The sequence below is a fragment of the Leptonotus elevatus genome, chromosome 2 (assembly GCF_054856555.1).
Source record: "Leptonotus elevatus isolate MCC_2025b chromosome 2, RoL_Lele_1.0, whole genome shotgun sequence".
NCBI lineage: Eukaryota > Metazoa > Chordata > Actinopteri > Syngnathiformes > Syngnathidae > Leptonotus > Leptonotus elevatus.
Window position 1 is genome coordinate 21,152,170 of NC_141240.1, and position 26,692 is coordinate 21,178,861.

A 26,692-nucleotide genomic window follows, 5' to 3' on the forward strand; every position below is an offset into this window, starting at 1 on the left:
CAATGTATGGCAGTATTCAACAATCTGATATTCCAAAATCATCTGTTCCCATTGCCAAGGGGGACCAACTTCACATTTCCTTTTATTTTTAGTGCCTGTTGGTGCAAATTTTGGTATCCTGATATTTTGTCATTGACTTCCGGTATTCCAAACCCACAGGTGAACCCAAAGGACCTGGATTCCAAGTACGCCTACATCCAGGTGACACATGTCGTGCCATACTTCGATGAAAAGGAGTTAGAGGAGAGGAAAACCGACTTTGAGAAAAGTCACAACGTCCGTCGTTTTGTGTTCGAGACGCCCTTTACGGTGTCAGGCAAGAAGCAGGGTGGTGTGGAGGAGCAGTGTAAACGACGGACCATCCTCACCAGTAGGTTGAACATTAGCCCATTCACATAGTCAGAGTAGCTTTTTACATGGAAACGAAAAATAGCACTATATGTAGATACAAAAGCAAAAAAAAAATATATATATTAATTTGCCCCACCACATAAGCAGTTTTACATGCTATCATTGTTTCCCCCCCTAGCCACCCACTGCTTCCCCTATGTAAAGAAGCGCATTGCTGTCATGTACCAACATCAGAGTGACCTCAGCCCCATCGAGGTCGCCATAGATGAGATGAGCGTGAAAGTGGCTGAACTGCAATTGCTGTGCTCGGCCTCCGAGGTGGACATGATCCGGCTACAGCTTAAACTGCAAGGCAGCATCTGTGTTCAGGTGCATGCGTCACGGTCCACAGAGGTCCATGGTGTGATCACCTCACGCCTTAAAATGGCTTTTTAGGGGAGCAATTCTCCTTGCTTTGATTGTTGTTGTTATATATACACAGTTCACCATTTTTGGGGTCACCATGAAAACACAACATGATACCATTCAAAAGTTTAGAGGTCACTTAGAAATGTACTTAATGAAAAGCACAGTTCAGGAAAAAAAACATTAACAAAGTCTAGACTGCATTTTTAAAAATTATTAATTTGTTATTCTCAATCAAAAAATAACCGATTTTTTTTAAACGAAAACAAAACATTTCCATGACTCATTTTGAATGGGGGTGTATATTTAACAACAAGGTACATTTAAAATCGGAAGCTATGGAAAATAATGAGATGGCAAACAAATATTTCAGTACGGGCCGAGGGTTTTCTTTTACACGCCACCGGCGTACCTGATAATGTGGTTTCAGGAAGTAGACTAAGGTCTAAGTTGTGGGGTGTCACAGACGATGCAACTTGTTCACAAAATTGCCCTGGATGTCATTGTTTTACAAACAACCTTAAGTTACGGTTCGTTGAAAAATAAATAAATAAAATCATAGCGTGTTAAACGTGTTAAACGTGTTAAATACGACACAAACTCAATTACTACTATCATAAACACATATGATAAAGACGTCCTTATAACTTCATTAACTGCGCCACACAATGCATTCTGGGAACAATATATATGCAAAACGGGTCCAGAACTTATACAGGCACAGTGTTGCCGCAACCCATTTGCATTTATGTCATTTTTTGAAACAATATAATTACAGTTGAGCCCCGTAATTTAGGGTTGGCCTCCAAATAGCAAACATCTGCGTTTAATTGACGGCAATTGTTTTTAAGTTATATACCATGATTTTACCGACCCGGCCCACCTGGTAATATATTTTCCTCCATGTGGCTCCTGATAATATGAGTTTGACACCCGCTCTAAAAGAATGAGTCCAGATTTTAAATTGTGAAAGGAGGCTCGAATAGAAATTGCACAGACAGTCTCCTTCATATTTAGGCAGTATAAAGACGATTGCAATAGTCGAGATATTGTGGTATATAAAAAGCATGAATGATTCATCACCAATTCAACCTTGGACAAAAAGGTTTAATTGAAGAGATATTGAGGAGATAGAAGAAACGTTATTATGTATTTTCCCTCAATTAAAAAAAAAAAAAGTACAGCTGGGCTCAGCATGGAGTGGGTGGACGGATGAAGCATAAAGGACCTATGTGCTGCTTTACAGACAATAGACTTTAGAAAGTTTCTGTTTTTTCACACACAACTTTGGTTGTCACTTGACCACTGGTTGTTATAAGACAAGTAGTTAATTAATTCTTACTGTTCAGTTTCCATGCACACAGTATTTTACAGGTTAATTTTGATGCAGATGAAGAATATCCTCATATGAATTGTCTATATTAAATTTTAAATGGGAGATATTTTCAAAATGCATTAAAAGCCTCTCTGATATTAAAAAGATGATTAATCCTTTAATGTTTTGTGAAATAGAAGAGTGTACTTTTTAGCTTTTACACCGTCATCAGTCATTTTTAGCATTCAATATGTTAGATAATTCTTAAGACGATTTACTCATTCAATGTTTTCCAATTCCCCATTTCAAATACTAACAGGTGCTTGTTTCCGCAAATGTGGTGGAAAATACAAACAGTTCACGGGACTTTTTCAAGCTCCTTACACTGTCAACCATTGTTGCATAACAAAAATGCAATTAGAAGATTCCCTCCTTGATCACCATATTTCTTGATTTGAACACACACTAGTAAAACTAAAATCAATTTCACTAATGTACACATAATTTGTTGCACCTGGATAAAAGAATGCCACTACAGCAATAGTTAAATTTTTGGGGGTTTCGCGTCACTTTAGGAAACGTCTTCAAATTTCAGGGTGAAAGAATGACATTTAGTTTTCATATCGCAGTCAAAATCGATCTCATTTGACTCAAACGGTTTTTAGGGGTTGAAGAGGAGTTTGTGACTTTAAATGTGCTTGAAAAAAATAAAACAGTACAGCTTGATAGCGTCAGCAAAAAAAAAAAAAAAAGTAGTAAAAATTATATGTATTGTAATGTCCAACAAATCATCTTCCCCAGGTCAATGCTGGTCCTCTTGCTTATGCCAGAGCCTTCTTAGATGACACTTGTGCCAAGAAATATCCAGACAATAAGGTCAAACAGCTCAAAGAGGTCTTCAGGTAAGTACAGAAGATCATCATCCCCATATGCAATTACCTTCTTTTATATCTTTCATTGTGAATAGATTTACGGTCACTTTCAATTGGCACTTAAAGTTTAGGCCGTGCTTTGGCAGGCATTTTGCAGAGGCCTGCGGCCAGGCACTGGGTGTGAATGAGCGCTTGATTAAAGAGGATCAGCAGGAGTATCATGATGAAATGAAGGCCAACTACCGGGATCTGACCCGGGAGCTGTCAAACATCATGCATGAGCAGGTAATCAGGATGGTAATGGTGGAGAGTCATTTCGATGATGTGATGCCGCTGGTGGTACATATTTATTTTTATTTACAGCAGAATAGAGACTGAAATTTATTTGAGATCACAGTATGGCTTAATGTACTGTATATGCTCTTATCTAAAAATGCTATACAGTATAACAATGTTGCCTTGAGATACAAGTGATCCTACTCTTCTTCAAGATACGAGCCCTTTTTTTTAGGTTTGCTATAAAGCTCATCTCACTTCACAATAATTAGTACATTGTAACGAATTGACTGTAGAATTTACAAGAAATAACTGGCAAAAAAGTTGCCAGCTAATTCTTGTAAAATCGCAGTACAATACTGTATTTTTTTGTAAGTATTTACTGTATATAAATTACAGTGACTTGCTGTATTTACTTTTACAGCAATTCACTGTAATTTTAGTTTTACAACCGTTTCTTGTATTCTACGTAATTTACAGGAATTGCCAATAAATTCCTGTAAATACACAAATACAGTATGTCGTTGTAAAATGCTTCCATCCATTTTCTTGACCACTTATTCCTCAAAAGGGTCACTGGAGCCTTTCCAAGCTGGCTTCAGGCAGTAGGTGGGGTACACCCTGAACTGGTTTCCAATCAATCGCAGGGCACACAGAGACAAACAACCATCTACACTCACAATTACACTTAGGGACAATTCCGAGCGCTCAATTAACCGGCCATGCTTGTCTTTGGAATACGGGAGGAGACCGGAGCACCCGGAGAAAACCCACGCAGGCTATGGGCTAACAATTAACTAATGTGTTGGTGTTATTACCTTTTAGGCCAGTGGTTCTCAACCTTTTTTACGTGGCATACCCCCTGTGGAATATACCGTAAATATATATTTGCGCATTTGTTATTATTGAAAGGGTGGGTGGGGGGCTTAAAACCAAGTGCTGTGCCATCATTGTCTGCTTTATTTAAACTTTGGAACTCTATTTGTATTTACGTGGTATTTGGAAGTAAAAAGCTACCGTACATTTAAAATAAATACATAAATAAATAATTTAATTATAAATAAAGATTTGTGCACATACAAATTTTTATCAACTATTATTTATTTGTATCGGGGACAGTACATATTAATAAACATACAACGTAACATTAAGTATCATCTTTTGGGATCATAGTAAAGCTCTGTTCTCAAAAAGAAATAATTAACTGAATTTTAAATAAAGTTTTCAAGTGACTGACAGATGATTCTAGGTGGCGGATGGCAAGTTGTGTCGAAACATTCTGGTATGGGGGAGATGCTGGGTTTTTAGGACAACTGAATCTAAAATTCATTTTATGAACTTGTAACTTTCTGAAAATATTTACATACACATTTTAAATATATTTTAAAATCTCACGTAACCCCCTGGAGTCCCATCACGTACCCCTACTTGAGAACCACTGCTTTAGGCAACCGCAATGAGAGCACACACATGGCTGGAACGAATTAATGACATTTCCATTCATTTCAATGGGAGTGTTTTAGTCAGCATGGTCATGGAACAAATTAAACCACATTGTCTTCTTGAAAAACTTAACAAACGTTCTCATCTTTAAACGTGAATTCTTTCTTCCAGATCAACCCAGTGAGTGATGTCACCAGGGCCTCTTTGTCAGACTCAATGGGCATCTTCAGCACCATTAGTGGCACACCCAACAGCGCTGCCATGTTCTGATATGGACATTTTCACATCAGACTCCAGGCTCTCTCATTGTTGTCATTTGAGATTCAGTCACCTCTCCACTTAAATTGCTGGTGCACAAAACCAGCAACCGCTCTTATTCCTTTCTGCTGCGCTCTCCTGCTGTGGTCAGGAGGTGCGTGTCTTCTTGTTTCCCGTGGAGACGACATTGAATTATTATTGGCATTCATGTTTTTACATTTCCATCGGTCGGCCACCTTTTTTAAGTATGAATCATCATGTACAGCACAGATTTCAGAAGACTCTTTCATACATCCATGCATCCATCTTGTGTATATTTCTACAATGTGCCATTACTCACAAGTCACAAGCCAAATAAATACTGTGATGCCTTGAGATACGAATGACCTGACTTACACGTATTTCGAGATACGAGTCATTGCTTGGCAGCTTTTTTTTTTTTTTTTTTTTTTTTTTTTTTTTTTGCTTTGACTTACGAGCAACACATAGATTATATAACGATACTCACGGGCATATATTCTTTCTCCTCTGTGAAGATTGACTAATATTCCTGAGATTTACTAAGTGACCATCTGCATAACAAAACTTGTATCTCAAGCCATCACTGTACTTGTTTTGTGTATCGAACATTGTGCAATACTTTTATCATCACGGCACACAACTGCAGGGATGAACACACTTGCCAAAAACTTTTGCGACACAAGAGTTTATGTGATGGCTCGTCATGGGAACGTTTGTTTCTGTCTAGTTGATGATGCCTTGTATTATGTGGGACATTACATTTGGAAAAAATGCATTACAAAGCCCTAATAAAGTGTTTATCAAATTTGATCCTATTCATTGTAAGTATGAATAGGCATTGAGCAGAGCAGACACAGAATGACAACAGGAAGTCAAATGTAAGATTCAGTTTTGTGGAACTCTGCTGTTTTTAAAGGTGGAACATGTATTAGTAACCCCGCAGATGTTTTTTCTTCTTCTTTTTTTCTGGATTTATTACAGTTTAGCCACCCCATTGGCTCCCACACAGCTTGAACTCTACATCTATAACAATTCAAATAAAGTTGCATTATCAGTGTAAAAGCCCCTTTCTTACCACTTGATAGGCTATGTCAGGTAACGTAACGCACAAACATACATGTACATTACACACATGCAGACGTTACGTGCTTGCACATTGATACTGTGAATGCTGGGCCAGTAATATAACCTACCTTATCTGCACATTTGGCCTTGATAACGAGCATACACGGCTCATCCACGTGCATTTTCAGTTTGTGACTTGCACTTCAGCTCTATTGCCAGATGGGAGGTTATAAAAGCTCACCTTGCCTGCTTCAAGTTTTCAGACTTCATTTATGAAGTGATTTGAGCACCGCGGGGAAGAAATCTCACCGTACGCATACAGCCATGGGAGGTAAGGTTAGGCTGACTTAAATGGTCACTGTCTTATTACACAGTACTTTTAAATGAGTAAAATGAATGTGCACTGATATTTTACTTTAAAGCTTAACTCTTTTTTTTTTTTTTTTAACAGAGACAGGTGAAATGGGGAAGTCCAAGTCAAAAAATGTAAGTACTATCTTATTTTTTTTTCAAATGTTGAACAAATATATACATTGTAAAAATATTCATAATCCATATTCGTCATATGTTAAAAACTCAAGAGGACAATCGAGCGCTGGTTTTCTCTACTATAAGCACGCCTGGCACTACTGACGGACAAATAGCAATATAAATGTCATCTCTTACAGGCTTTGGTGTGTGGCTTCCCAATTAGCATCTTTTTTATTGTGGTCAATGAGTTCTGTGAGCGGTTCTCGTATTATGGCATGCGAAGTGAGTATCTTTGTTGACAGATAATGAATCTCGTCTGTGTTCTAAAATCATTTTGAACCGTCTTTCCTTTCCTTGCTTGCAGCTGTGCTGGTGCTTTACTTTAAGTACTTCCTGAGGTGGGATGATGACTTTGCCACCACCATCTACCATACCTTTGTTGCCCTCTGCTACCTGACGCCAATCCTGGGCGCCATAGTGGCCGATTCGTGGCTGGGCAAATTCAAGTGGGTCTCACGCCACTTCATCTGATCGCAATCGGAACGCGAGGGTTCATAACACGCTTCCCTCCATGCAGGACTATCGTCTACCTGTCCATTGTGTACGCCTTGGGGCAGGTGGTCTTGGCGGTCAGTGCTATCCATGACATCACGGACACCAACTACGACGGAACCCCGGACAACATGACCTTACACGTGTAAGCGCTCGGGCACCGTGTTGTACAAGTTTTGAAATTCATGAAACTTGAGCGGCAGCATTCTTTTCTCAGAGTTCTGTCCATGGTGGGGCTGCTTCTTATAGCTCTGGGAACTGGAGGCATCAAACCTTGTGTTGCAGCCTTTGGTGGAGACCAGTTTGAAGACCATCAGGTACATTATTCTAAAATATATGCAGATTAGACTAAAACCCTCATTAATAAACAATAGCTGGGACTAAATCAGTAAACTATGTATTTTCGTAATGAAGACGAGACAAAAATGTACTTCACTAAAATCGTAATTAGTTCTTGAACAACGACGAGATGAAAATGATATGATTTTGGAAAAGGCTGTCTGTGCTAATCTGTCACTGTCGGATAGTCATGTGACATAGTGACACATCATCTTTCAAATCTGCAGCTAACAAGTACAACATGCACAAACACATGGGGCAGACAGGAGGTGGAATCACTGTGAAATGTTAAAAAACCCAGTAAATTATAGTTATAACGTAACATTAACAACAGCTATGACGTTCCAACAATAATGTTAATCCAACCGCTAAATAGGTTTGCCACCTTGGATTTGTGGAAAAAAAGAGACACCTGACCAAACTCGGGCACTTAACAGTCAAGCCCGAAATTATTCTTACCCCCGGCAAATTTTGAATATGGACATTTTAGCATGACAAAATCCCAAAACACACAGCAAAAGTGGTTAAAAAATGCGGACGGAAATATTAATGTTTTGCAGTGCAGACTTGAATTCAGTTGAAAATCTGTGAAAGGAACTAAAGATCAGGGTGATGAGAAGAAGAGCTCATCGCTAAAGATGAATGGGCAAAAATACCTCTTAGCGCTCAAACACCGTTGGAATTTTTCAGATAGCTCAAACGGTGGCAGAGGTAATCCAAAGTGCACCTACAGAACTTTGCCAGCGGCGGCACGCTCAGTAACAAAGCGTTCCACAGTAGCACAGGGGACATTTTCATACTACAGAATTAAGAAATCAAATTAGCTTTTGACATTCTTCCTAAAAAAAAAGACGGGACAAATTGTGTCCAGGGAGAGATTTTTATTTTCCCAGGACAGCTGGTAAAAAAAAAAGAGAACAATTCTGGGAAAAACAGGACGGGTGGCAACTCTACCGCTAACTAATGCTGGCTAACTTACTAGCTCATAGCATGAAGCCATAGTAGCCACTTGTAAAAAGTTGTTTTTCATCAAAAAGATGAGAGAAAATGTTATGTGAAAAGTTTTAGATCCGAAATGCTCAACATTATCTGCTGACAAAAAAAAATATATACAGGGGTAAAACGATTGTCCTGACTAAAACTAGACTAAAATATTGACAGTTTTTGTTGACTAAAACTAGACAAATAAAAAATGTTCTTAGACTAAAATGCTAGATTTATAATCGACTAAAAGTTGACTAAATACAATTTTTAAAATGTCTGATCAAATTAACACTAGTGCACATACAACATCGGCAAAAGAACAACATAACTAGCCTACAGTGAAGCCTCGTCTTTACATTGGGTCTGTTTTTCTTCATCTGAAACTGCAAAACATTCAGGCTTCTGCTAAAACGAAAAAAATAAATACAAATTGATGTCGGGAAAAGCCTACTATAACATCTGAACCTCTGGTCTGAACACTCAAACTGTTCTTGTGGAGGCATGCATGTCACTCCTGACTGAATTTGATTGCAGAATTTCTATTGAATGATTAACTAAATCCATTTAAATTGTCCTTTGATTAAAAAAAAAAAATCGAATTCACGTATACTGTTGCCAACATGTTATAACACCTCTGACACGCTTCCAGCTGTGTTCACATGTTTTGACCAAGGCAGGCTACGACTATTATCTCGTTAACTCGCTTATCTGATACTTCTCAGCATATTATTGCTGAGTTGTTTATTACCAATAGGAACCTCGGTCTCATTGTCTTGAGATTATTGTCTAAGGCCAAGTACAAAGATTACTACATGTTGCATAAGAGCACTTTTGAACATCTTGTCTCCAACAGGAGAAGCAGAGAAGCACCTTTTTTTCCATTTTCTACCTGTCAATCAATGCAGGCAGTTTGCTGTCCACGGTCATTACCCCCATCCTCAGAGGTACGACTGGACATAATAATAATAATAACAAAAAAGATTGTACTGTACAAATGGAAGTTGTTGAATGGACAGCTGTAATCGTGTGTATTGTGTGTATTGCATTCTAGCTCAGGAGTGTGGAATCAACAGCCAGCAGAAATGTTATCCGCTGGCTTTCGGTGTGCCCGCAGCCCTCATGGTGGTCGCTCTGAGTAAGAACCCATCCATTTGCTCTGCTTGACCATGTTAAGAAAAAAAATGCTCACTATTTTCAGCTAATCCTTTAAATACAAGCAAAACAAGAAGGCATATTTGGCTGCTTTTTTAGTTTTTTTTCCAGAGAGCAAACCAGCTTTTGAAATTGAAATTTGAAATTCACTGGAGTCAAAAGTTAGTGTGTGGGTGGGGGTGGGGGGGGTCCTTTTAGGTGCTGATAATATTTTTCAAGTGATTTTCTCCTCAAAACTGTAAATATTAAATTTGACCTTGTTGACCCCACAATACGAGAAAAGATGATGTATAACTTTTTCAACAGTGCCTCAGTGCCAATTCTTCCGTTTATTATTATTATTGCATGTGTGTCTATATGCAGTTGTGTTCATTGTGGGAAGTGGAATGTACAATAAGACGGCTCCTCAGGGGAACATCATAGTGAAAGTCTGCAGATGCATTGGGGTATGTGTGTATACCAAAAACATCACTTTTGACGGTTCAACAAAAAAAGAAGAAGCTCTCTCTCTCTCTTTGAATGTACACAACACATTTTCATGGAATTGTTTTCCTCTGCTGCAGTTTGCTATCAGTAACCGCTTCAGGCATCGTCATCCAACATACCCAAAAAGAGCGCACTGGATGGACTGGGCTGAAGAAAGATATGAGGTAAGATCTGAATGTTCACACTTAAAACACATGAAATCATAAAACTCCCAGACAATGCGTGTGAAAGCCAAACTGCAAATACCAATGATAAAAAAACAACAAACTGAGTGAAGACAAATGACTCTGCTCATGCACTAGAGTTCAATCCATAAAAACTATGCAAATACGCCCCCTCCTGACTATAAGCAGTATAGAATGACTCACTCACACACTTCACAACAATCAACTGTTTGGCAGTTAGTGAACAATTATTCCAAGAGGAGGCTTCTAGCTGTGTTGTCTACATGTGTGTGGCCTGTGGTTGGCTGGGGACCAGTTCAGGTATACCTCACCTCTGGCCCAAAGTCAGCTGGGATGGGCTCCAGCATGACCACGACCCTAGTGAGGATAATCAGTACAGAAAATGGATGGATGGATGGATCATATCGCCCCCAGGTGGCCTGGTGGTGCACACGCCACAAAAAAAGTGGCAAAACCCTTTTTCATTCCTTACATTTGATTTCATGTCATTACTGCTATGTTTGTATTAAGTGCAATCATTTTGGTTGGAACAAATTAATCCGTATCCATTCTTTTCACGTTTTGTGTTATAATGAACATGGCCACAGAACAAATCAAAATCATATCTCAAGGTACTACTGCACCCATTAAACGTTCTGACTTGATGGAAGAATCACCTGACCCAAACAGGCCAATCAATTTGTCCTTTGGCTTCTGTGACGATAATATTGCTCAGTGTAAAATGGCGTAGATGTTTAAAAAAAAAAATATTTTTTTATTCTTTCTCATTACATGCAAGAATAACATTCCTTCTCCTGTTCGTTGTTGTAGAAACTTTTGATTGCCCAGGTGAAGATGGTGGTTAAGGTGCTGTTCCTCTACATCCCCCTACCAATGTTCTGGGCTCTCTTTGACCAGCAGGTGACTACAATAATTGCACCAGCCTCCCACCACGCCCCATCTCACTCTTTTATTGATGTATCATGGGAGCAAGCATAAAGAAAAGTTGCATCTCCTCCACAGGGATCAAGATGGACCCTCCAGGCGACGACCATGGACGGTGACTTTGTAAGTCTTGAGTAATCACAACACCTGCTCTAAAGTTCCCAAATCAATGCTTACGATCATTTCTGTTTTCAAAAGGGAGTCCTTGTTATCCAGCCTGACCAGATGCAGGTGAGCTCTTTTATGAATAATCATCGTTGGGATCTTTTTGGACAAATTGAGCAAGTGACATTGTGGCCTGCCAGACGGTCAACCCCATCTTGATTCTGATTCTGGTGCCGATCGTGGACAGTTTGGTCTACCCGCTCATCTCCAAGTGCAAGTTAAATTTCACGTGAGTCTTGCAGTCGTTTTGAATGCTTTTAGCCTTCCACTCGTCTCCTTTCATCTTGATAAGAAATACAGTCAACATTTTTGTAACCTTGAAGCATCATTAAATCGTGTCAGCTCGGAATAAGCTCAAGCTCTGTGGTTCTCAAACATTTGAAACCAACATTAAAGATGAATAGCTTTAAAATGCAGTAAGCACAAGTTTTCATCAAAAACATGACACATATTTCATTCCCAATAAATATATTTAATATTATTGTAAGCCACTGAAACATGATGCAGAGTTTGAGCATTAACATGCACTTAATTACTCACAAAACACAAACAAAACCTGCACTTAAATAGAGTTTCAATTAAAGTTAAAGAAATGCTGTACCTAAATAAAAGTTTTAAATGAAGCAAATGTAGTAAACACTCTATAAACAGTTGGGTAAAAAAATAGACCAATTTGTGTCTAAAGTGGACAAAATTGCCACAAAAAAACACACCTCCCAAATTAGATACTTGGGGGGGGGGGGGTGTCATTTTGTACTAATTGATTCAAAAATTCGGTTGTTCTGTATAAAACAGCCCATAATGTTGGGTCAAATTGGCCCAAGTAGTAAATCAGTCCATTTTTTTTTACCCAAGTTGGGTTATTTTTGACCCAACTGTTTATAGAGTGAACTTAAAGGGCCTGTAAAGTAAATTAGTAGATTTGTGGGCCATTGCTTGATTTTATTTTTTTATTGATTTTGAAGCCTTTATTTTATTTACTTGGCAATTTTTCAATCATTCAATGTTGACACTTAGCACTCTTCTCACTTTAAATAGACTTTAAAGGTTAAGTATAACTGGTAGTGATTCTTTAATGTACTACGAGAAGGACCTCACGTATGCGAGTGATGCACTTTGCTGGTTCGTGGCCATGAACAGGAAAAGCGTGATGTCTGTCAGTGCATTGAATTTGTTCATCCTGTATTGCAGTCCATTGAAGAAGATGACCGTGGGGATGTTCCTCGCCGCCTTGGCATTTGTTGCCGCAGGCCTGGTTCAGATCCAGATTGATGTACGTGACACCTGCAAAAACAGGAAGCCCGTAACATATTTCACACCTTTTTTCCCCACTCTTCTTTTAGGAAACCCTGCCCACCTTACCATTAGGCACTCAGGGCCAAGTGAAACTTCTCAACATGCTGAACAAGCCATTAGACATCAAGGCTGGGTCCGAATCACTTACGTTGGATGCTTTCACGGTATTTAAGCACACGGACCACATGATCCACTAAAAGCAAGTCCCCTGACCTACTGATGAATTTCCCTTCATCAGGCCAACAATGACTACCTGACCTTTGATGAGTCATTTTCCCTGGAACTGGGCCCCGGCGCTATTTATCCCATCAGTTTAAGTGACGGCTCTCGGAATACTATCGTGATCCTTCAGGATGAGGCTCTGCCCATGCCAGTCGTGGTAAGAAGGATGAGCAGATGAGGCCAAGAAAGTTTGTCCGTAACTCCAATCTGAAATATAAATTCTCTTATCTACAGTTTGAAGACATCGCAGCCAAGCCAGAACAGGGTGCTAATGCTATGAGGCAAGCTAATGATTTCAAAGTGGAGTGCGAATATAGTCATATGCTGTAACTCATTTGTTCCCCTTCTGCAGATTTTTCAATGGCCTCGGCTCTGCTTTGAACATAACAATTGGTAATCTGGATTTAAAGGGTGTTACCGCTTCAAACATGTCAACATATTTGCAAGTACCACAAGGGAAGTACGTGAGGAGTTTGATTTTGTATTTTTTGCTGCTCATACATGAAAATCAACCAAAAATGCCCTGACGCTTGCGTTTTGTCCTGTCACAATCAGTGCACAGTTCCTGATCAAGAACATTACAGGAGACCAGTGTGTCTACAACCAGCAACTTGGCTTCGGCAGCTCTTACACCTTGATCATCCCGCCCACTTTTACATTTGGGCCAAATGTAACTACAAATTTAGCGACACGCGTGTGCTTGGGCGAGCTGCCTTCTCCACTAAGCTTGTGCGATTTGTTTGCGTTTCAACAGTGTGAACAAGAAATCCGTCAAGTGAATGACATCAAACCAAACTCGGTTCACATGGCCTGGCAGATTCCTCAGTACTTCCTCATCACAGCAGGAGAAGTTGTCTTTTCTGTTACAGGCCTGGAGTTCTCCTACTCACAGGTATTTTTTGCATGCATTTGAAAACAGATCAGACATTGCATGAGAACAACAGTTTGACACTGGTAAACCTCCAATTCTTTTGGACGGAAATAGATTTACTGAAAAAATCCATGAATAACACACACCTGTGTATAATACACTCCCCCAAAAAAACCATTAAAAGCTATTTTTTTTCTCTATACTTTTGGAGAGCACTTTCCTCCGATTTGCTGCTATTCGTTATTATCAGAGTGAATAATATTGAATAAAGATTCAAATCTTGCCCATAAAGTGTAAATGCTTTTAAATCTAGTTTAAAAACTGTCCCCCCCCCCCCCCCATACCTATGATTAAGGGCTTTAAAAGTATATATTTTATATTTGTGTATGAGTTGTGTATAAAATGCTCTACAAATCACACACACATATATATATATATATATATATATATATATATATATATATATAAACAAAAAAAATATTATTTTAAATGTGAATTATTTTAATTTCTTTTTAAGCCTCCTGTATAATACACCTCCTCTCTATTTAGGATCACAGTTTTTTGGGGGTGGTCGTGGGGGGGAGGGGGGTTACATTAATTAGTCTTGTATGGTCATACAACTAATATTAAAATGTAAAGGCAAAGCTTGTGCTAAACACTAAATGTGAGGACAAATAGGAAGAGGAAGGATTGTTGGTCAAATGTTGTCGTATAACTGCCCTAGTGGTATGTGAGCTCCCTCTAGTGGTAGACAGAAGAATCATGGAATTAAATGTTTAAACTGTGCATAATGTTACTGTGGCTTAAATTAAAAGAAAATACAAACATCAACAGCACCGTATATTTGTTAGAAACAGTCCAAGTAAAAAAAAACAAAAAAAAAAAAAACGTTTTACATTACACCTAGTGTTATATAAAATTGTTGGACCAGCTTGGACACCTATTTCATATTGCCGTTTGACGGTTTACCCCTGTCCACTGTATCTGAAGCAAAAACAATCCACCCCTTATTTTTTACTCTTTACTTACTGTAATATGTTATAGGGATAGTTTATGCTATATTTTGTGATTCCAATAAGTTATGTCCAAACTGTACATAACTTCTTCCCAGGCGCCCAGCAACATGAAATCAGTGCTGCAGGCCGGTTGGCTGTTAACGGTTGCTGTCGGCAATATCATTGTGCTCATTGTTGCTGAGGCAGCAACACTCGAAGATCAGGTGGGTGCTTTCTAATGGTGAAATACAAATAATAATAACGATGATGATGATAACGATGATAATAATAACTGTATTCATCAGTGGGCCGAGTACATTCTCTTTGCGTCCTTGCTGGTGGCGGTGTGCATCATCTTTGCCATCATCGCCTACTTCTACACATACATTGACCCAGCCAAGATCGAAGCTCAGTTCGGAGGGATGGAGCCCAAGGATAAGTGGAAGAACATGCATGGAAAGGACTCAGTTGAGCCTCACAATGAAGAAAAGCGTTCTGATTCCAGCTCGGATGAGGAGGAAGACTTCAAACAGACCAAGTTGTAAAAAAAAAAAAGAACAAAAAAGTCGAGACTCAGACCCACAGTATTTATCTTCTTTGTTTTTAAACGCTGCTGGTTTTGTGTTTCCTGTCATTTATTGAATGTCAAAAGTGACTTTAATGTGTATTGGTAACATGGTTCGCGATTTGCAGGAGGTAGGTTTCCATGCAGGTGTACTGTGTGTATTCTAGGTTGTCCTGTTACTGGAAATTCACCATCAAAATTGTATTTTTTTATTTTGTTCTGCGTTGCAGCAATTTCTCATTGCCATTTTTCATGTCAACATGTGCTGTTAAAAGAGGTTGTAGGCATTGCATGGTTGTAATTGGCTGATTTTGGTTCATGGCAAATTAGTTTTCTTTTCTCCAATTGTCTTTTGTGAGTACAAGTAGGATGACTTGATTTGTTTCCGATAAACACAGATTATTTTTTTTTCTTCTTTTTTTAAGAAAAAGCCTGAAAATGATTTGTGTTGCATTTTTATATACGGCAGGTGGAGTTTGACTGATACCCCGTGCGTGACCAAAACACACACACGTACGCACGCACGCACACACACACACAATATTGAATACAAAAAAATGATACATCAACATTATGGAATATTAAAATATAAGGAAACAGAAATACCAAAACAAATACACAAATCCTGCATTGCACAAATGGGGGAAAATGCAATTATGTCTCTTTTTCCCAGTACACTTGCTTTCTTTTTATTACAGATTAAATTGTTAAATTATTTCAAAAGTGTTGCCTTGTATGATATCTGCTCCCCAACTGTGCGTTTGATGCTTTTGATGCCGAGGCCAGTTAAATGTTTTAAATTAATAATTTATAGTAAATTAGTGTGAGGCTAATGAAGGATACATTACAAAGGGTAATAAGCACTGTGCTAATAAACATTACATGAGAGGTAATGGCAAATTTGAAGTGGGAAGCCCCCGTCCCACCATAAAATAACGACACACTACAGTCATAAGTATAACAGTGTCTTCATATCTGCATCCTTTGCTCACTCCATCTTTTCTTTCAAAATTGCACGCTTGATGGCTTTGTCAATTTAGTCTCGATTATCCAGCATTCCCCTTCTACAGAGGGCGACTTCACAAGCAGGTGCAAAATTCCCATACACACGATTGATGATTGACATCACATGCCATGACAAACCATTTCCCGTCGCTATTTTTGATGCGCAATTCCTACACTATGCCTGAAACCAACATTCGTTCATTATCACTAATGATGATTATTGTGATTCCTATGAGTCTTCTAAATTAATGTTACAAACACAGTGCAGTTGTTCTGATGTGATTTCACAGGTAAAAGGAATGCATATTGAGTTTCCACAAAAAAAAAGAGCTTTTACGACCCATAGCAGGCACATTACAAAATGGAGATCAAGAAAATGGGCCTTGTTTATGGACTCAGAAATGTAATTTATGAGTGTCTGAATGGGCCAGCTTCCCCGAGTCAACTGACTCTGTAATCAGGCATTTATTTCCCTGAGGAAGAACGATGGGCCACTCAGCACATTTACCATGATAGATGATGACAATCAGAAGGTTGAAGTTTGCGTTCCTTTAATAGAACATTCTCTTTGGTGCCAACAACATACTGCTTGTCATACGCAGATTTGTAGAAATAATTGAGTGTGGTCTCAACTGTGACTCTTGTGCAGTGAACTCCACAAGATATTGGCTCCATTCACAAATTTGCGTTTCTCTCTAGAGTCCTCCGTTATTCACTGAAAAACTCACCGATTTGCTTTTTTTGTGCTTAGCCGCTATCTGAGATTTAAAGTGAGTTGAGGAGCTTCATCAGATCCCCCCGCCCCCCTGCCATCTTGTAGCATCTGCAGGCATTTAGAAATGTGTATTTTGCAAGGATGTACAAGTCAAATGAATTGGTTGAGATGCTTCTCTTGATATCTCATTTGTGATGTACATTCAACAATGTGGGCTCCATTTTGCTTGGAGACACAAGAAAAAAACGAATATATGATAATGATGTGATGGACTGCTTAGCTCCACTAAGCACTGCCGCAATCTTCTCCGCAGCAGTTAGTGCTTGCTTCGCAGTTCGTGGATTAATCAGCACAAGATGTATCAGAAATGGGTCGCTGATGATGGTATAGTGGTTCACTTGCCTGACCTGTATGCAGGGCGCATGGATTCAGCTCCTACCAGCCAACAATTTGAATGTGCGTCTAAATGGCCATCGATGGTTTGTGAAAATTACCCAGCAATAAACACGCCTCTCCGCCAAAGTCTGCTGGCATAATAAGCTCGAGCTCATCTGTGACCCTGAACAGGAAGAAGGGGAACAAATGAATAAGGATTATTGACGACTGAAGATAAAAAATAAATTCACCGCATGCCGTGTAATAAAAGTGCTGTCTACCTTTTATCCTCAGGTTAAGCTTGTGCAGACCGCTGGGGGAGTTGAGAGGAACTTTTGAAATCCCTGACACCATTTAAAATCTGACATGGAACACTGGCAATATGAGGTTTCAAGATCCAAAACTATGTTCTTGTTTGTGAATTGTGAGCTATGGCATCTTGCTGCCAAGATGAAGATGAAGTGGTAGACCAGAGTTCAAAGGTCAAATCCAATTACTACTTTAGATTACAGACGGAATAACCGATGTATAGTATACAGATACCGATTGTTGAAGTAAAAGCATGAATTGACCCACGAGTTGCCGCAGATGAATTTTGGGGGAAGATTTGTGTTTACTGAACTACGGGGAGAATGAGCCAGCAGGAGCTCAGAGCGAGCTCACTTGTGTTTGCAGAGGTGAAAATCTTCTGTTCTAACTGCAGAAAGGAAGACTTGCCTTGAAAACATGGGACTCCAACGCACCGCACAGTCGTCAAGGGGGAATGTGTTAGTTTTGTGTTATTTATGGCTTATTGCTCATGTTTTAACATCAGCAGAACTATTGCAGCATATTCATCACTGGCCTATTTATAACAAGCACAAGGCGAGACATTATTGACACTCATGCTCGTTGGCTCTAAGTAGCCTACCACAACTTTGTCTTCTGCTTGCTTTATGCTAGCTCACAATGCAAAACACCAAAGACGGGCTAATGAGTAGCATCTATTAGGCTTTTCTATCTCAAAGTATCACTGCAGCTATAGTTTGTTGTTTAGCATCAATGTCTAAAAATTGGAAGGCATTATATAAATATAGAATTATTTTGCATGTGTACATCAAAAACTACTTTTACAACATATGCACGCTGTGCACCTGTGTTACTTTGGATTTGAGGAGCCTCACATTCTTAAAAAAAAGAAAAGAAAATACAACAGCGTTAGATTTATTGCCAAGTAAAGTTTCACATCACGGCAATTGTGGTGCATGCAAGAACGAGAATAGATCATGTAAACTAGACATTGACTAAAAAAAATATTTGAACTCCCAAAGTTGCTTCACTACGGAAGAGGATTCAGGCCAGTGAAGAAAGAGAGAAAGCGTTTGGCAGGATTCTGACTTCATTCTCAAAATTCGCACTTAAAAGTCAGAATTCTGACTTCATTCTCAAAATTCGCACTTAAAAGTCAGAATTCTGACTTCATTCTCAAAATTCGCACTTAAAAGTCAGAATTCTGACTTTAATCTCAGAATTCCGACTTTATTCTCAGAATTCTCACTCTAAAGTCAGAATTTTCACTTTAAAGCCAGAATTCTGACTTTATCAGTGTTACTATTATTCTCACTTTAAAGTGAGAATTCTGCCATTCATCTCAGAATTCTGACTTTATTCTCAAAATTCTCACTCTAAAGACTTTATTTGTGCTAATATTATTCTCACTTTAAAGTGAGAATTCTGAGAATAAAAAGTGAGAATTCTGAGAATAAAAAGTGAGAATTCTGAGAATAAAAAGTGAGAATCCTGAGAATAAAAAGTGAGAATTCTGAGAATAAAGTCAGAATTCTTTTTCCATTCTTTTTCAATTCTTTTTCCATTCCATTCTTCTTCTTCTTTTTGCCTGGCGGGTTATTTAACATGTGTTTTTTGTTTTTTTTACAGTTGCGTCGCCGTGATATTTTCGAGACTGAAGCACTGTTCCAGATCGTTCCGTCTTCATGAGCGTGGTGGTTGGTTTGTGGCGCACGCACACATGCCAAATTGTTACTAATGAAGTTTCGGCACAAAGCCAGCAATATGATTTCACTTAACATAAACAAGATACTTGTTTTTATACACTTTATTTAACATAAAGGTGTTTTTTAAATCCTGGCACATTTAACTGAGCTCATACAGTCACACAACCTTGTGGGTCTTTCTCTTTCAGCTTGAGTGTGCAAAAATCCGTATTTTTTAGGTAGGTTTTTGAAGCTAGATAACACAGTGTGCAATGTACCTGCATAATTTCTATAGCTGGCACAAACTCAAAATAGTGACTTGATTTGTTATTTTCCATGCGGTGCAAATGTGACATGGCACATTCGACACTCTCCCAGAGAATGATGCTAAATTGTGAAGTCACAGAATACTTCACTTCAAGCTGTAAATCCTGTCGGTCCACTTTTTTATATGTAGCCTATTCTATAATGCACAGTGGTTCTCTGCATCTTTATCTAGGAATGGGTTCTCTTTCTATATTTTATTGTTTGTTAATTATTATTGTTCGAATTTGTAAAGTACCTAACTGTACTTAGATTACCAGCACTTCTGGTCATAGCGTCCTTGATTACTGTACCTTTTATGCTACCTGCGAGTGAAGTCCACCCACAGGGGGAGAAAAAAAAATCAGTTAGTAAAGGTTTCAAGATGCCAAAAGTCTTACTGTACTCTTGAAACGGTCTTTTCCACATGCAAATTGGAGCTTTATATCACTTGACGTCTTGCAGCAGTAATATCGGGTCAGAACATATATTTTTTATGCATCTCCTCGTTTTCAGAAGCAACAACTGAGATGTTTTTTGACAATCATGTTTGAAATCTTGTAGCCAGCAGAGCAGTATGTTGTTCACAAAGGTTTAAAAAAAAACAAAAAAAAAACAGGGCGTGGGAGATGACACGTGGGAATTCCAAAAGGGACCTGCCAAGTCGACTCTTAAAAAATGGATGAGACAAATATTCACAAGACGTAAGACACTCTTGGAGCGCTGATGATGATTATTTTTCTCCCCCTGTGGATTCACGGATAATTACATGCCCACTGGAGATGTAAAAAGCTTATATGTGAGAAGGTAATGAAGGAAGATATAAAAGAAGTCATCAAAAGGAATACTTAAAATGGGACCTACAGAAATCAAAAGATTTGCTGGGTAAAAAAAAAGGAAGAAGAAAAAACCAGACTGCCGCTTGTGAAGAAGCCCTGCGGTTGTGATGCTCTCACTTAAAGCTCTCTATTTTGGACTATCTGGTGCATCGGTGTTTTTTTAATCAGGTCTGTGAGCTCGCTGTGAGTGGGAGAGAATTTCGGAGAAATGGCTTTAGGGCTCTGCCATTATATAATAGAACACATTTACACAGGAAGAAATGTGTCCATTTGTTGAGTTTGGGATGTCCAGACATGAAAGTGTGTTAGCAGCGATGATGTGAATATGGGTCTCGTCTATATATGACCAGCTTTCACGCAATGTCAGCTGGCACAGGCTCCAGCACGCCCACAACCCCGAACAGGATAAGCAGTATGGAAAATAGATGGGTAGTAGACTTCATCCCTTTAGGGGACACAGAAACAAAGAACTAATTAGTGCAACATATAGCAGAATACTTGAGCCTGAATCAAACCGCCTTTGAAACACTCCGCCAGAAGTGCTCCGTTAGCTTTATTATGGATTCATTGATAACCTTCATGCTACCTTGTGCATATTAAAACAACACTAACTTCCAGTGAACAGGCTTTGTCCTTCAGCCCAAAACAAATCCCCTAATAATTCCTTGAATCTCAATATGGCCGAATGGAGGTCCACTGTAAAAGTATATGAATACTACCATTATGTTGTCCCCACTCATTGACTTTAGTAGTCTATAACTGCAACGCATTGTATTCTATCAGCACATATCTGTTTGCTAAGCTAACGTATTTTTTGGATCCCTTATTGATATCGGCATATTGTGCTGTGGGTTTTAACTTGGGCTCGGCGGCCATCAAATTGACTCATCATCCGTCTTAAGTATCTCGGAGGCCAATTCCATCAAGGAATCAATGACTTATGGACGCTGGCGCAATCATTTTGGGAACAAGAGCATATTGATATAAATGTCCCCCGAGTTGCCGGAAACATATTGGCAGCCTTTAAACAGCAGCCGTCTCTGCGGGGCTCTGCTCAATGTATTCAAACACAGTGATGCAGTATGGACTCATGTTTGTTTGGAGCTAAAATGGATGTCTACATATGGGCTGTTACAAATCATGAACGAAATAAGTATAATTCTTGCACAAAAAGAGATGTTTTCAACCTGGTGGTTTGGCTTATATAGTTGTTGATGATCAAACATTTGATTCACGGTAAATTGCATTGACTATTTACAGAAGCCTAGAACTGCCAATGTGGAGTAAATATTTTTGACATGTCAGAACATATTTGCAAGTACATTCCAACGTAGTTGTAGGCAGGGCTGGACTGGCATTTTGACCCGGCCCAACTCTTGCCTAACATGTAGTTCTGCCAATAATGTTTATTGATGATGTTTTAGTTTGCTATCTAGATACAAAATGGATTAATGGACTGGTCCTCCTAAATTTTGGGCCAGTCTCTTGGGGGAAAATGTAAGTAGAATAACAAATAAAAAGAACTGCATCGGCCCCAAAAGAGGCCGGCCCACCAGGCATCTGCCCCTTATGGCAGATGGCCAGTCCAGCCCCGGTTGTAGGCTTGATGCAAAATAGCAAAAGCAAGCAAATTATTATTATTTTTAATTAGAATTTTCCCTACATTATATACCAACACGCTCATGAACCATAAACGGAGTACGTAAACATAACTTATTTCCAATTTTTGTGATTTATTATTATTATGTCTGCGGTGCACGATTTCTGTTCAGCATATTTCCCCATAATGCCAGTATTGATTTGTAAATGTGCAAGTTAAGTTGCTATTCCTTTAGCATTTGGCGTACATTATACCAATACGTTCAAAAATTTGGTGAAATAAACATTGTTTTTAATTTTAAAGGATCTTTGTGCAGTTTGTCACTTTTTTTTTATACTCACGACTGCCACCTGTGGCCCAAAGTTGAACTGCAACATCTGTGTCAGGCTTGTTCGTGGTGTGCGTGCGAGTACATGCCACATGTCCGCTACTCCGCGGGCACGCGCATGACGTCACCCTCCAGGCTCCACCACTCCACCCCTCCCCTCCCCAAAGAAACTGTGGAGTGTGCACTCTACTATAAATGGAAGATAAAAGCTGATAGGTGCAGTCAGCGTAAAACAGTCAAGGCTCTTCGTACTCATCTGGGCATTGGTGGAGCATGCATGGTGTAGAAAAAGCTTTAAAATGGCCTTTTTAAACGGCACAATGCACCTTTAAAGATTTTGGGGGGGGGGGGGGATTTTTCCCCATAATGTCAATACCCTGTGGCAACTTCCGGTTTGAATGTATTTGCAAATACGTTCAAACACACTTGTAGGCCAAAAATGTTTACTCTACATCGGCAGTTCCATGCTTCCACAACTATTTAAGACATGTTACAGACAAACAAGCATCCACACTCACATTCACACCTATAAGAAATTTAGAGTATGCAATGAAGCCATTATTTCAGATGTGGAAAAGGAATGTACTGTGCACACGTGATTAAATTTACATTCCATATGAAACGTGCATAGTTGGTATATTTCCTTACATCATGTTTAAGCCACCTTGCATAAATGCTCTTAACACTCTGCTCAGCTTCTACCATAAAAATGAAGACATTACATTTGAGTCCTAACAAGAATTGCCTCAAGAAGGAAGATGCTAATTTGAAATACTCATTGACAATGCAAATCAATAGCTAATTAAAAGCTGAACATTAAGGTGCTTGTGTAGGGAGAATGAGGACGGACGCCCCCTGCCTCCTCCCACCCACGCTAAACTGAGTGATCAATACACCCTTGGAGATTATTTCTTCACCTGTCATTTGCATGCTTACCCTGTAATGGTCCTTCACTTGAAGAATTTATTAGCATTTTTTTTTTTTGCCTTTAAGTCAGCACTTTTCTGAAGACTTAGATTGGCCTCGCCGCAGTCCATCACTCCGCTTAAGCTGTGTTCCATTTACGCCACAAAAACTTCATATCACCTCCGAAGGTTTCTTTTGTCTTCAAGAAGGGGCCTTTCCTTAAGTGCAATTATTGAACAGTAAGATGGAATTTGAATGGAGGGATAAATCATGTCAAGCTGTGGTTTCAAAGTATGAGTAAGGTTTGAAATAAGGGTTTTAAAGTCAGAGTTATGGTTTCATAGTTGGGAAGAGTCAGGGTTTCAAAGCATGGTTTAATACGAAGATAACCTCATGTTACTTCAGATGTGCCTAAGTGGCGGCCATGTTGGCAGGGGCGACATCCGTCTGTCCGTCTATCTATCTAGCTATTGTTAAGTTATTAACATTGTTTTTCAGTTTTAAATTATATTTTAGCCGTTTATAATTATGTTAACTCAGTATGGCTGTATGAATAGACCTATATTCTTATCTGTGTTACTTTCATGAGAAAGAGCAACGGGTCTGTCTATTCATTCGTAATCTAAAGGGAGGTTCCGGGGATTCTGCTGTGTCGGAAGGGAGTCAGGCTTATTATTATTGTATTTTTTTTAATCTGATTTATAGCTATGGGAACTTGCTGAACTTGCAGAAGGGAGGAGAGAGGGATTCTCTTGTATTCAGTTGTAACCAGGTGTGTTGTGGGCTGACCTTTTTCTGAACCCTTTTTGTGAATAAATAACGATGTGAGCTGGAGAAAAAAGCCACATTTGAACAGAGACATCGCTTGGATGGTTTGTCTATGTGGACCAGAAGCTTCTGGTAATTAAAACCTTTGCAAAGGAACTTCTTCAACAGAATCTCACCATTCAGTTAATTGAACACGCAAAGAGTACAATACTTAATATTGTCTACTCTAACACTATCTATCTATCTTACTTTTATTTTTCTAAATCAAATCATCTGTAAGCCACAAAAACTTCATATCACTAGCTATCTATCTAGCTATCTATCATTTATGGTTGTCGTTCAAAGGAGGACTTGTCATGTCGGTGGTCCATATGTACACCGTTTTTGCACATGGTATTTCTTGTCATTTTTTTGTATGCAGTTGTTTTGTTTTGTCAAGCCCTTTTATAGCATCTTATCACAACAAAGGTGAAAAAGGAAGCGCGCTAACATCATGGCTCATGAACGCGACCACCTGCACGCCATTATCCTCTCCAAGTACCAGTGAGGTAATTTTGGATAAACTCTTTTCAAGCAGTTTCAAGCTTTTTAAGCTTTTATTTTACACTCAAGTAGGTCGTCAAAACGACCAAATACAGAGAATAAGTGGTATAAAAAACGGAGGGTAATAATGATAGTTTGCCGACTTTCCACTACATACGTCCATGGAAAATAGGACGTCAATCGTGAAAATGCTCCGTTAGCATTAAATAAAATGTCACGGCAAACCACATCCGATCGACTTTAACCCTCAAATCAATAATGCCATTACATAATTGACCTGCATAAAGGAAACAAGAGAAACATATTTATTGCTTAAACAAACATTCAAAATATCAATGATCCTAAATCCTTTAGCACGTCATTGAAGGACAACCAAAGGTAATCGTGAGCCCTCGCTGGTAGTGGCAATGTTGTTAGAATTTCCAATAAGTCAAAGCTGTCATTGGCCAGCTCACACACTCATTCACAAGGATGGAGCTCGGTAGAGTCAAGTTTGGACAGCTCGATTTATCAAGTACTAAAAGTGAAGTAGTGATGCAGTCGCTCATCTAACAGTCTGTCACACAGTAAGAGTTGGCCGTTGAACATGAATCGAAATGGCTTACAGATGATTTGATTTAGAAAAATAAAAGTAGGCAAGAAAATAGAGAATTCACTTCATTATTAATGTTCAATATCTATTGAAATTGCACCCGCTGACATGTGATGGGGACAGAAAAGCTTTCGTTCGCATCAGGGTTTTCATCTGGCACAATTCTTAACTAGCCAACACTCTGAAAATACATTTCGATAGTCTGCTGCTATGACGGCTTAAGCGAATCTTGTTGTTGTTGCGCCTCACAGAGAAAAATTGCGGAAGAGGACGGTCGGAGGGAAAAATGGGGATATGTTCCAGCCAACAAATGTTTTTAGCACATATACTGTATTTTCACAACGCAATCATGAATTATGTGTGTGCATAAGAAAGATGCTGAAGGAAGTAGCACCCATTTTTCCAGGGTCGTAGTAGTGGTATTTGATTGACAGTTAAGCGGTTGAAGCACATTCAGTGGACACGCCATCAGTGTTGGAGAACGGCTACAATGGGTCCTTCACCATTTTGAAGTTTCATTTTATATCGGTGACATATTGATTTTATTTTATTTTTAAACATTCATATTTGGCAGATTTGTTAACTTTGCAAGCTGCTACACCCGCATATTGTCTTCCAACCATGGAATAATAACGAATATATAATATATAAAATATAAAAAAAGAGTTTGCATGTGAAAAAAATGGTGGCTTGAGTGTGGTGCGCTATTTCCCGCATTTATGACACAAGCTAAAAGGAGCCAATAACAAACTTCACTGGATACCACCACTGCCAAATTGAATATGAAGTTGTTGAACGATTACACCTATACCTAAACGAGTTCAATGAACAAACTTGTTGATATTTTGGGGGCAAACGTTAACTTAAGGTAGTGCATTTTTGCCTTTGTGAACGTTCCTGTGAACGAGCTCATTCTGGGGCAAATGAACGGTTTTGAACGAAGTAAACACGCCTTAATTGGGCAGGAATTGACATTATTTGGTCGGAGTAACACAAAACAAGAAGGAATACATACATTTGATATTTAAATACAACACATGCTTTGTTTATTAAACATCGCTAGCGCAAATGCTAAAGTTGATGGCAGATCCCATTCAAATACTAACAGGAAATTAGCATCAACTTTGAGAGTGCTATTCCTTCAAATAACGGATATTCACACACAAATGCTTTAGAAACATATACACACAGGCAGGCAGGATAACACTAGTCAAAAACACAAACGGAGCCGGTTTTAATGTCTGGCAAAACCGAGATATGAGATTTATGAGAGCTAGTGTTTCTGAGTTTTGAGAGTCCCTGCAGAAATGTCTTTAAACTTGTTTACCTGTGTGACACTTTAAACCTGCTGAACAGATTCAATCGGTCACTTCGAAGGAAATTGACCGCTGCTTTCAAATTGTCAGCTAAGATTGCTGCTTTCACAGCCAAACTGGAATTACGGCGACAAAAAAGTGAACACAGCTTTTTTTGGGGCGTGTTTCACATTGGAGGAGGTATAATAGATGGGAAGTCAGACTTCCATTCTCACC

At 38.9% G+C, this 26,692-nt stretch overlaps 2 protein-coding genes across 7 annotated transcripts in view; both read left to right on the forward strand.

Moving 5' to 3' along the window:
- LOC147178826 (dedicator of cytokinesis protein 9-like) overlaps nt 1-5,377 on the forward strand; it is a 46,670-nt gene extending 41,293 nt beyond the window's left edge. For all 6 annotated transcript variants that reach the window (XM_086068396.1, XM_086068397.1, XM_086068393.1 and 3 more), the window contains 5 exons: nt 160-370; nt 530-720; nt 2,873-2,973; nt 3,090-3,228; nt 4,834-5,377. In XM_086068396.1, the coding sequence (XP_085924522.1) occupies nt 160-370; nt 530-720; nt 2,873-2,973; nt 3,090-3,228; nt 4,834-4,932 (741 nt within the window). In that variant the 3' untranslated portion in view covers nt 4,933-5,377. The remainder of the gene's footprint in view (nt 1-159; nt 371-529; nt 721-2,872; nt 2,974-3,089; nt 3,229-4,833) is intronic.
- On the forward strand, nt 5,370-16,045 carry slc15a1b (solute carrier family 15 member 1b). Its single transcript, XM_086068400.1, has 23 exons — nt 5,370-6,337; nt 6,458-6,492; nt 6,675-6,759; nt 6,842-6,983; nt 7,055-7,174; nt 7,247-7,346; nt 9,206-9,296; nt 9,404-9,487; nt 9,868-9,950; nt 10,068-10,154; nt 10,986-11,075; nt 11,178-11,222; nt 11,298-11,330; nt 11,405-11,493; nt 12,456-12,537; nt 12,608-12,724; nt 12,799-12,939; nt 13,017-13,063; nt 13,135-13,242; nt 13,338-13,452; nt 13,537-13,674; nt 14,765-14,872; nt 14,954-16,045. Exons 1-23 carry the CDS (start codon nt 6,331-6,333, stop codon nt 15,191-15,193), a joined length of 2,187 nt encoding a protein of 728 aa, XP_085924526.1. The 5' UTR covers nt 5,370-6,330; the 3' UTR covers nt 15,194-16,045.
- The last annotated feature ends 10,647 nt before the right edge of the window (nt 16,046-26,692 follow it).